The 12,596-nt window shown below is 43.2% G+C and overlaps 2 protein-coding genes across 2 annotated transcripts in view; one reads left to right on the forward strand and one right to left on the reverse strand.

Moving 5' to 3' along the window:
• LOC310663338 (vomeronasal type-2 receptor 26-like) overlaps positions 1–12,596 on the reverse strand; it is a 46,706-nt gene that overhangs the window by 18,629 nt on the left and 15,481 nt on the right. The window lies entirely within an intron of this gene.
• On the forward strand, positions 445–11,216 carry LOC310663448 (vomeronasal type-2 receptor 26-like). Its single transcript, XM_083411292.1, has 4 exons — positions 445–1,296; positions 3,370–3,597; positions 8,326–8,452; positions 10,079–11,216. The coding sequence occupies exons 1-4, from the start codon at positions 463–465 to the stop codon at positions 10,987–10,989; spliced, it is 2,100 nt and encodes a 699-aa protein (XP_083267418.1). The 5' UTR covers positions 445–462; the 3' UTR covers positions 10,990–11,216.

Below are 12,596 nucleotides of genomic sequence, written 5' to 3' on the forward strand. Positions count from 1 at the left end.
CTCAGTTTTGCTCTGGGCTGGGTTCTGTGCATCATGAATAAGAAAGAAGAAGCTGTAGAAAAATAAATTCGGAACTTACAGTTCTGACAAAGCTAAATAATATCTAATGTACAGGTAGCTAATCCTCTTATTGGGGCGAGATATGCCCCTCCCATCAATTTTATTCAACCTACAAGACCTACCAAAGTCAGCAATGACACACACAAAATCTAAATAAATAAATAAATGACACAGTGCCTGCCCCCACTCATCAGATCAAATGTTTAACAAGCAGGAATGGGAAATTATCCCAGTTTTCAGCTCATATGAATGTGTCTATTTTGAATAAATGAAAGACAGCATGCGGCCAACAGAATTCATCATATAATGCACATAAATAGTTTGAAATAACTCTGGAAATTATATTTTGTCTTGTCCCTTCCTCCATTCCCTCTTTAGCTCATTTATGGCTCAGCTCCAGTGATGAATGATAAAAACCCAGGGCTTTCCTTCTACCAGTTGACAGCCCAGGAAGACCTTCAATATGAGGGAATTATCTCTTTGCTTCTGCATTTCAAGTGGACATGGATTGGGGTCACTGCAATGGACAATGGCAATGGGGAAAGATTTGTGCATACAGTACTTCAATTGTTTTCTCAAAATGGCATCTGTTTTGCCTTCATAGAAAGAATTCCCAATTTTAGTTTCATCTCTGAAATTAAAGATATGCTCCAACAGGGGGCAAAAATACATGATAAAATAATGAGCAGCAAGGCTAATGTAGTGGTGGCCAACGGAGACTTTTATTCTATGGCACTTTTTAAATGGCTTCCATACCTATCAGAACACGATATGACAAATAATGTAAAAAGTAAAGTTTGGATAACAACAGCTGAGGTTGAATTCACTTCATTTGTCTATCAAAGAAACTGGGATTCGGGACTATTCAATGGTGCTATAGCCTTTGAAATTCACTTCAGTGACCCACCAGGATTTCATCAGTATGTTGAGCACAGAAACCCTTCCAACACAGATGGGGATGGTTTTATCAGGGACTTCTGGCAACAGGCTTTTGATTGTGTGTTCCCAGATATCACTGCAGACCAGGTGGAGGGAAAGATTTGCACAGGAGAAGAGAAGCTGGAGAACCTTCCAGGATCATTTTTTGAAATGAGTATGACAGGGCACAGTTACAGTATCTACAGTGCTGTCTATGCCATCGCCCATGCGTTACATGCTATGTCTACATCCAGACCCAGACACATAGGAATGGCATATGGAGGGAGAGTGAAGAATCAGAATCAACTGTTTTGGCAGGTAACGGGTTGAACTTCCTCAACTTGGAAGAGCACTGTTATTCCTTCACAATGTATGGGTTTCCAAAATACTGTCAGCTTGCTCTTTCCTCTCAGGGTTCAGGCATATGGAATATGAGGAGGAACTGAATCTATAATTTTGTGGACAGATGATGGCTGTGTCTTTGTTTCTCTGAGGAAAGAGCTATGATGGCTGTCTCCTTGTTTAAACAGAAACCCCCCAGTACATGATAAAGCATTTGCTTGGAGATGTTTTGTGGCCCATTGAGACACCATTTCACTAACAGTCAGGAAGCAGTGGTAACAGTCAACAGAGATGAGCAGCATTCTTGCTATTCCAATTGTTACAGCCAACCTGCAAATAGCTGTGTAGCTGCTATATATGTATAGGCATCCAGAGGAGTAGAAGCAAATGTGATATTCTTGACAATAAATAATTATCTGTCATGTGCATTCATAGAATCATAGAATCATAGAGTTGGAAGAGACCACAAGGGTCATCGAGTCCAACCCCCTGCCAAGCAGGAAACACCATCAGAGCACTCCTGACATATGGTTGTCAAGCCTCTGCTTAAAGACCTCCAAAGAAGGAGATTCCACCACACTCCTTGGCAGCAAATTCCACTGTCGAACAGCTCTTACTGTCAGGAAGTTCTTCCTAATGTTTAGGTGGAATCTTCTTTCTTGTAGTTTGTATCCATTGCTCCGTGTCCGCTTCTCTGGAGCAGCAGAAAACAACCTTTCTCCCTCCTCTATGTGACATCCTTTTATATATTTGAACATGGCTATCATATCACCCCTTAACCTCCTCTTCTCCAGGCTAAACATGCCCAGCTCCCTTAGCCGATCCTCATAAGGCATCGTTTCCAGGCCTTTGACCATTTTGGTTGCCCTCCTCTGTACACGTTCTAGTTTGTCAGTGTCCTTCTTGAACTGTGGTGCCCAGAACTGGACACAGTACTCCAGGTGAGGTCTGACCAGAGCAGAATACAGTGGCACTATAACTTCCCTTGATCTAGATGCTATACTCCTATTGATGCAGCCCAGAATTGCATTGGCTTTTTTAGCTGCCGCGTCACACTGTTGGCTCATGTTAAGTTTGTGGTCAACCAAGACTCCTAGATCCTTTTCACATGTACTGCTCTCAAGCCAGGTGTCACCCATCTTGTATTTGTGCCTCTCATTTTTTTTTGCCCAAGTGCAATACTTTACATTTCTCCCTGTTAAAATTCATCTTGTTTGTTTTGGCCCAGTTCTCTAATCTGTCAAGGTCGTTTTGAAGTGTGATCCTGTCTTCTGGGGTGTTAGCCACCCCTCCCAGTTTGGTGTCATCTGCAAATTTGATCAGGATGCCCTTGAGTCCATCATCCAAGTCGTTGATAAAGATGTTGAATAAGACCGGGCCCAAGACAGAACCCTGTGGCACCCCACTAGTCACTCTTCTCCAGGATGAAGAGGAACCATTGATGAGCACCCTTTGGGTCCGGTCAGTCAGCCAGTTACAAATCCACTGAGTGGTAGCATAGTCAAGACCGTATTTTACCAGCTTCTTTACAAGAATATCATGGGGCACCTTGTCAAATGCCTTGCTGAAATCAAGGTAGACTACATCCACTGCGTTCCCTTCATCTACCAGGCTTGTAATTCTGTCAAAAAATGAGATCAGGTTAGTCTGACATGACTTATTTTTCAGAAATCCATGCTGACTATTGGTGATCACAGCATTCCTTTCTAGGTGCTCACAGATTGTTTGCTTAATGATCTGCTCCAGAATTTTCCCTGGTATTGATGTTAGACTGACTGGCTGTGAAACACCCTTGACAGCCTGCAAATTTTTCCTCAGAGCAGGGGGTCACACACCACTGTTCTGCCTGAGGGATTTAACAGGGAGAGAGAGGCCTGACAGAAAGAATGAGAGAAAAACATTTATGTGGGAGAAAATGGGTTGGCTCTCTACATGCTTGTCCCTGACTCCACTCACTGTAGGTTCTGACCTCAGAGGAAAAAGGATTGCTCAGCCCTGTATTAGAGTGCAGCCTTTTCTAAGTATTTGTCTTTTCTGTTTTCAATTTAGCTCCACCACATTCTGAGACGTATCTCATTTAATAACACTGCAGGAGATGTGGTATCCTTCAACAAGAATGGGGAGGTAGCATCTAGCTTGGATATTATCAATTGGATTATATTCTCCAATCAATCCCTTCATAGAGTCAGAGTCGGAAGGATAGATCCTGGAGCGCCTTCAGATCAAGCATTCACCATTGATAAAGAAGTAATAACTTGGCACAGCTGGTTTAACCAGGTATAATCCAAGTCACAGGCATTTAGCAAAAAGTCTAATAATAAAGGAGGCCTGTTGTTCTATCCTGATCTTTAAAACTGATTTCATTTGATGATGAACACTTGTGAAATACTTGTTTTATTTTGAAAGGAGAATATAGCGTGGACCAAAAAAGGATAAAAAATGAAGATAGGATAAAATGTGACTGAAAGCCGGGGGGGGGGGGGAGGCCATGGGTGAATGGGTGGAGGTGTGTCCTGAACCACCCACATAACTGGAAGTACATTGCACTGGTGCAAACAGTCCCCAGAGCAATGCTAGATAGTCCAAAAGGTCAAATACTGGTCCCAGTCCAATACAACAAGCAAAGTCCAGACTCAAACAGTAAGGCCAGGTTCCCACGTCTGCAAGTGATCCAGGGTCAGAAAGCCTAGAGTCATCTGAGTGCCCACAAAATTCCTCCCAGATCTAACAAGCCTCATGGTACCACCTGGTCAATTAGTGAGCTGGGCTGTGCTCCCTTGCCTGCCTCACTCTTCTAGAGTATGTTTCCCACTACTCCTGATGCCTCACAGCCCGCTGTGCCCATAGAGATGGAGGCACCTCTGGTTCTAATGATGTGTCAGCTGCCCCTTGAACATCCCCTACTACTGTCCTATGAGTACCTCCAAAGTCCCCAACCACTCCTGCCCTATCTTCAATTTGTACCTGTTGTGACTAACATTCCTTTCTGGTATCCTTTCCCCCTTCCTCAGTGTCCTGATTTTTCATGAGAAGAAGGCAACAGGGGATGAAATGAGGCCAGAGGGAGAAACTGAGAGTTGACAGCAGGAAGTATAGAGGAGACAACTAAAGTTGATAGGGGAGCTGTAGAAGAGAAAAGGGGAGGGGTGGTAGTGAAGTTGGAGATAGTGGAAGAAGGGAAGGACAGGGATGAGGTGAAGAACCTGGTGTAGGAGTCATGTCACACACTGGTATTTACTGCCATTCTCCTTATTTATTTACATATTACTTTTGTAAACTCTCTGTACAACTAAGCTATCTTCCCACTGTTATTGATGCATATTTTTATGAATAGCTCAGTTCAATTCCTTTTAAAAAACAAAACTGGTTCAATGAACATGTTTACTTAATATGCATATTTTCTCTCAGAACATATATTTAATTACATATTTTGATCAAAGAAACACAATGTGATGGATAGTTAACTTCACATTCTGATGGTATGGATCAGGACGTTTTTGTCATGTGAGATAGACACATGAGAGCAGAAGCAGCAAAGCAGCTTCTAAAGTTATTCAGGCCTAACTGCTAGCTGTTGAGTCACCCCGACATGTGACTTAGCAGCCAGTTTTTCTTTGTGATCTCTGTAACTTTTCAGAGTCAGTCTGCCTCAGTTGTGAGCAGAGTCAGTATGTAATCTTAGTCAAACTGTTTGGAGACATGTTGTTTATGAAGAAGTTTATTTTAACTCAGTAAAGCTTTTATTCTTTAAAACTCTGCATTATTAATTTACGCTTTTATGGATGGTGAATTGCTAAAGCTGGAAAATTAGGGTGCTGTTGAAGGGACTGAAGGTCCAGTGGTAAGGCCGCGTACTGAAGAAGCAGACCCAGTGCAGCAAGGAGCAGAAGCCATGTCGGCTCAGCAACCTGCAGAATTATTTATCTTGGCAACACTGCCTAGATGGAACGTCTGAATGGTAAGAACTACCTGACTTGGGCTCTCAAGCATGAACTGGTTCTAAAATGTGATAGACTTTGGCACTGTGTGGAAACTGGTTTGAATCTACAACCCTCTGAGCAGGAATGTGAAGAGGATGATAGAGCCAGAGCACACATTTTGTTGGCTCTAGAGGAACAACATGTCCTGCACATTGCAGATTTGGACTCTGCCAAACAATACTGGGATCATCTACATCAGATACACCTGTCTGACAGTGCTGGTTCAATAATTGGACTAACTAGGAGACTGTATAGAACTGTGCTACACATCTCCAGACTTTGCGCATGTTATTCCTCCAGTTGCAAAGGAGAGGAAAAAGATTTCCAGACCTGGATCAAGTCTATATCCTGCTATACAGTCTCCCACCAAGCTTTAATATTGTGATAGCCTCTCTTGAAAGCATGAGGCAAGAAGATTTATCGATGGTGTACGCAACAACCCGTCTACAGGAGGAATCTGAAAAACGCGTGGAAAAGCTGAGAAGGCAGACCAGAAGAGTTTGAGTCGCCCTGCTAACCAGAAACCCAGATTCTCAGGAACAGATGGGACCGAAGAACGCTCCACGGATCGTGCCATGTTGGCAAAGAAATGCTGTCAGTGTGGCAAGCTCGGGCACATGAAGAAAGATTGCCATGTGAAAAACCAAGGAAATGCGAGCGATCCACATGAGACAGGAAAACGGATGCATTTCGTCTTGGCCGCCGCAAGAAAAGAAAAGAAAATTTCTCCAGACAGCTACATTTTGAACTCTGGCTCTGCCAGCCCTGACTGCTTTACAACACTCAGCAAATTGCCAAAAGGCAAGGACAGCATTTGTCTTGCTGAGGGGCGGCATTGCCCAATATCAGGTATAGGTACGTGTTATTTGCCATGCCTAGATGCAGAATTGAGGGATGTATTGTTTGTTGAAGAACTAGAATTTTCTTTATTGTCAATTTCATGTCTTACCAATGTTGGTTTCGAATTTATGTTTGAAGGTGATGAATGTTTTATCAAGAAGCAGGGCAAGGTAATTGCTTCTACTAAAATGGTGGATGGCTTGTACCCTTTACTGCATTCTCCGCCAAGTGATGGGGTCACAGAGAGACCTAAAGCTGGAAAAAATGATGTGTTAATAACTGAACAGGATAGGTGGGAATAGGTTCATGCCAATCCTAGTATTTTAATTCCTCTCTCAGTACAACCACAGGAGCCCCTCAGGCAGGCAACTGCTGAGAAAGACTAGAAAGTGGGGGGAAATTGCCCTCTGACACTGACACTTTGCAAAGTGCCACAAGTGCTGAATCAGAGGAAAAACAAAATGATGAACTGGAGGAGCAACAAGAGAAGGAAAGCCCAGTGGTTATTCGTAGGAGGTCCACGCGGACTACCAAGGGTATTCCCCCTGATAAATTGACTTTTGGTGCAACAAAAGTGTGTCATGTTAATTGTACAGAGCTATGGGTTTTTGCTCAAGTTCTGAAACTACCTTCCAAGGAACAAACCCAGTGGTTTGACGCCATGAAAGAAGAGTTGGGATCATTCAAAGAAAATAAGGTTTACACACTAGCCAAATTGCCACCAGGTGAAAAGTTAATTTCTAGCAGGTGGGTCTTTAAAAGGAAGACTCAGATGTCTGGTGACACACATTTTAAAGCTATACTGGTAGCAAAAGGTTTTACACAAAAGCCAGGAATTCACTATTATGAGCTTTTTGTGCCCACTGCCAAGGCAGAATCAGTGAGGCTTGTTTTGTCTGTTGCAGCTGACAAGAAATTGGAAGTAAGTCATTATGATATTACTTCTGCATATCTAAATGCTCCTCTGGACCAGGTGATATACATGCGACAACCCCCAGGGTTTGAGGAGGGGAATGATTTGGTATGGAAATTAGACAAAGCTGTCTATGGTCTTAGGCAAAATGCTAAATGCTAGAACGATTGTATAAACACACAACTCTTAAATCTTGGATTTAAAAGGAGCATTGCTGACCCTTGCTTGTATACAAGAGGATCAGGTGACAATTACATATTAGTTTTGATCTTTGTAGATGACTTGATGGTGGCAGGTAGTTCCACAGGTAAAATTCAAAAGATAGCAAATCAGTTGGAAAAACATTTCAAACTGAAAGACCTAGGACCAATAAGTCACTATTTAGGGGTCCAAATATGCAGAGAAGCAGGTGGAAGTTTCTTAATATGCCAAGAGCAAAAGATTAAAGGTCTGCTTGAACAGCTAGAAATGCAGGATTGCAATGCTGTGCCATCAAATTTTTCAGTGTTAAAGACTATATACAAGGTAATGTGATTAAGTTGGTTTATTGTCAATCACAGGATAATTTGTCTGATTTATTTACAAAAGCGTTCCCTAGGGTGCAACATGTTGAACTGATTGCAAAGCTAAATCTTGTGGACAAAATATATGAATAAGTTAATTTTTCATGTTTATACTTATGCTCTCTAGGTCTTTGGGAGACTATCATGTGACATAGACACATGAGAGCAGAAGTAGCAAAGCAGGCTGGGAAGTGCTGAGACTGCACAATCATTTGGACCTACTGAAGTTATTCAGGCCTAACTGCTAGCTGTTGAGTAACCCTGACATGTGACTTAGCAGCCAGTTTCTCTTTGTGCTCTCTGTAAGTTTTCAGTCAGTCATTCTGCCTTATTTGTGAGCAGAGTCAGTATGTAATCTCAGTCAAACTGTTTGGAACCATGTTGTTTATGAAGAAGTTTATTTACTCAGTAAAGCTTTTATTCTTTAAAACTCTGCATTATTAATTTAGGCTGCACGTCAGTTTTGTATTAGAATATTGAGAGACTGAATTCATCAAATGTCCCCAAATGATTTCCTCCACCTCAGATAGTAGCTGTTGAGACTAGGGTTGGTAATTGCTTCTACAGTGTCCAGTGCCCAAAAGGGAGCCAATTCATACCCTACTGAAATGCTGTGTCATTTTAGTAACACAAAGCTGGGTCTAGCACCTGAGGGATTCAAAACACCTTATTTTCTGTTCATCATTCTGCTCTTTAATTTATGAATTAGGCCTGTCCTCTTTCGGCCTGCACTAAAAGTTGCCAACCAGGATCTAGCAAGAAAGTGAAAGAAGGGAAGCCATTTTGCTGTTATGACTGCATCCTATGTCCAGAGGGGAAAATTTCAAACCAGGAAGGTAAGATACATACAGTGGTGCCTCGCAAGACGAAAAGAATCCGTTCCGCGAGTCTTTTCGTCTAGCGTTTTTTTCGTCTTGCGAAGCAACCCTATTAGCTGATTAGCGGATTAGCGCTATTAGCGGTTTAGCGGCTATTAGCGGCTATTAAAGGTTTAAGGGATTAGCGGATTAGCTGCTAAAAGGCTAATAGTAGCTTAGTGCCTTAGAAAAAGGGGGTGGGGAGCGAAAAAAAATCGCAAGAATTGCAAGACATTTTCGTCTTGCGAAGCAAGCCCATAGAGAAATTTGTCCTGTGAAGCGCATTGAAAAACGGAAAACCCTTTCGTCTAGCGGGTTTTCCGTCTTGCGAGGCATTCGTCTTGCGGGGCACCACCGTAAATGATTGCATAGTCAATTGAACTTAGTTTCCTCACACATGATAGGGATCTAAATCTAGCCATGGCTAACAAGCTACCATATTTTTTGCTCTATAAGATGCACCAGACCATAAGACGCACCTAGTTTTGGGAGGAAATCGAGAGAGAAAATATTCTGAATCCCAGAAGCCAGAACAGCAAGAGGGATCTGGCTTCTGGGACAGCCTTTTCCTGTTCTGGCTTCTGGGATACCCACATATAGCCTCTCCCGGGCAGCGGAATGAAGGCTTCCCCTGCCTGGAAGAGGCTGTGCACGGCTAACCTGCCCTCTGTTCCTTCTGCCACCTCCTCCAAAAGCCAGCCAAGAGCGGTGAACTGTTTAAAGGGAGCACTGCTCTTGTGGGCTTTTGCAGGAGGTGGGGGAAGGGACAGAGCTGCGCGCCCTGTCTCTTCCCCCACCTCCTGCAAAAGCCAGGGATAGTCGCATAAAGCCAGAAGCTAGGGGCTCCCTCTCCCTGTTCTGGCTTCTGGGATAGCCGCGTAGCCTGCATTTGCTCCATAAGATGCACACACATTTCCCCTTACTTCTTAGGAGGGGAAAAGTGCATCTTATAGAGCGAAAAATAAGGTATTTTCAAAGGGGCTGTTATGGATAAGAGTCTGATGCTGTGCTAACCAGAGCCAATAATCACACCAGGATGTGGGGGTATTTTATTGAGACTGCAGTAATATGGTACTGGGAAATGGATTCCAAAGTCTATATATCTCATGGGTGCCCAGGAAATATTTTTATGCATGATGCTTAGATTAAGCCATCAGGAGGATATATCATGTTACATGCTGATTGGTTACAAAGCATTTTCGTAGAATCAAGGTATTTGCACACTATTCAGCTTTTCTACTTGTTTTTCAGATTCATGGTAATACCATCTATCTTCTTCTACTGCTTCCTTATTCTGAAATCTAAGGGCAGGTTTCTCTCTCCTCTTTCTCACAAAACTGAGAATATGGTCAATTTTTATTCACCACAGCCATGGGATGCTTTTTCATACCTCACCTGGCTTACCACATCCTTGCCATTATAGCCCAAAATCGTATTATAGCACCACATAGCTCCAAAGCAATTAAACAAGTCCCCACAACATTTCTTAGTATTTGCCAATTTGAATAGATACATTTCTTTTTCTGAGTTTGAGGGAAAGGCATGGGATGTTTCTGGGACTGATAGTATATATGTGAGCTAAGGTTCATACTTTTCTTTTCCCAGATATGAATGACTGTACTAAATGCTCAGATGAAAACTATCCAAACAAGGAACGAGATAAATGCATTCCCAAAGGCATCAGCTTCTTGTCGTATGAAGAACCTTTAGGCATCAGTTTAGCTATAGTTGCTCTTTCTTTTGCTTTCATCACAACTCTGGTACTGGGAACATTTCTGAAGAACCACAAGACTCCCATTGTCAAAGCCAACAACCAGAATATCACCTATACTCTCCTTGTCACCCTCTGGCTATGCTTTCTTTGTGCTTTACTGTTCATTGGCCAACCAAAAAAGATGACATGTCTCCTGCAACAAGCTGCTTTTGGCATCATCTTTTCAGTGGCTGTTTCCTGTGTACTGGCAAAAACTGTCACTGTGATTCTGGCTTTCATGGCCACAAAACCAGGATCCAGGATGAGAATGTGGGTGGGGAGAAGGCTGGCCAACTCCATTGTCATTTCCTGCTCCCTTATTCAAGCAGGCATCTGTACACTGTGGTTGGCAATCTCTCCCCCATTCCCAGATGTTGACAAGCACTCAATGCCTGAGGAAATTATACTAGAATGTAATGTGGGGACTGTGATTATGTTTTACTGTGTCCTTAGTTACATGGGCCTTCTAGCAATAATTAGTTTCACAGTGGCTTTCCTTGCCAGGAAATTGCCAGACATTTTCAATGAAGCAAAGTTTATCACTTTCAGCATGTTGGTATTTTGCAGTGTTTGGTTGTCCTTTGTTCCATCCTACCTGAGTACCAAGGGGAAATATACAGTAGCTGTGGAGATCTTCTCTATCTTAGCCTCCAGTGCTGGTCTATTAGGTTGCATCTTTTCCCCCAAATGTTATATTATTTTGTTGAGGCCTGAGCTGAATATTAGGGAACAGATAATATGCATTAACAAAATGAAGAATTAAATATCTGTTTTTTGCTGTATGCTATGAGGGGAAAACACCTCACTTTATTACCAGCTTTTGTCTACCACTGCTGATTCAACGTCTAACCACTACCACTATAAATATGAAGGATGAAGGCCCTGCCCTTTGAATATATTGATAGTTGCACAGATGCATGTGTGAGAGAAAAATCACTGCTTTATTAGGGTTGCCATATTCCCAAAAGTGAAAATCCAGACAAAGTTGTTCAGCCCTAGCTCTATTTCTCATTTTAAATAAATGAAGCAGTAGTTCTAGTGGAATAATCACGTGTGTTTGTTTGGTAATTGTCAGGGGACTCCCATCGGAACAGGAAAGGGAAGGGGAGGGGCACTTGGGTTACAGGGAACCTCACAAAATCTTGCGAAGCAGTTCCTCTTTGTGATGGCCTGGGATACTGAACCTGAGGAATTCCAACCTGCACAGGATTCCCCGCTTCCAGAGCCATCTGAGCCCGGACTGGGGCATGAGCCTGAAGGGTCCTCACCTGTGCTGGATCCTCAGGTGCTGGCACCAGCTGAGTCTGCTCTGGCTCCTGGGTGATGGAGGACCCATTGCCTGCAGGTGCTCCACTCTCAGCCCCGTCAGAGGAAGCTGAGGTTGCCTCTGGGTCAGATAACCCTCCAGCCTCTCCGGGGTTGTAGAGGCTTAGGGCAGAGAGGCGGAGGGAACTAAGTTCCCACAGGAGGAGTGCTCACCTCCAGGCCAGGAGAGGTGAGTCACCTGAGGATCGGGGCCACCCTATGCCTCAGGGCAGATAAATGCCAGCCAGCCCCACTCCCAAGTTGCGGAAGCAACATTGTTGGTCGCCAGTTCCTGCCTGAATCCTGCCCTGCTCCTGGCCTCAGCTTTTACAGACTGCCTCCATATTGCTCCTTCGACCTCGGACTGGACTTGGACCTCGCCTCTTGATCTACCCATGGGACCAGCACACTCCTCCTGTGGTGGGGAAAGCCACATCTCCAGTGGGGAAGAGGGGAAGGGACCAGAGGATGCTGCTGGGAGCCTTAGCACTCCTGGTCAAGCCAGCCAGGGGGGAAGCACGCCTCTTCCGTCGCACACCCTGCGCAGAGGTGTAAAATGCACATAAGGAAGGAAAAGGCTGGGGGTGACTAAGCTATTATGTTGGGGGAGGACCCGGAAACGACCACTCCCGGATTCTGCTAGCAATTGAGGCAGACATGAACTTGTGGTTTTTCACTGTAAATAGTCTTGCACCAAAATAAAACCAGTAAAAAGGTCCTGGCTGGTTACTCACGAGCAACCACCATTGCCATCTGACAGTAACTGAAGCATTTTAAGCTTCCTTTTTCATCAACAAGGCTCCTAGAGTAGCTAGCAAAGATCAACAGTAATAAAGTTTTTGTCCTTAGGTTTACAGTATGTACATTATATTTTAAAAAACACTCTCAAAGCTTCACTTGAACTTTGTGTGTATATATATATATATATATATATATATATATATATATAGTGTATATATATGCAGGTTTTGGTGTCCTCGGGTGTCTTCCCGTGTAAAAGTTGGGGTGTATATATATATATATATATATTGTTATATAAGTTGGGGTGTATATATATATATATAT

Source organism: Podarcis tiliguerta, assembly GCF_965153285.1.
Source record: "Podarcis tiliguerta genome assembly, chromosome: 13".
Classification (NCBI taxonomy): Eukaryota; Metazoa; Chordata; class Lepidosauria; order Squamata; family Lacertidae; genus Podarcis; species Podarcis tiliguerta.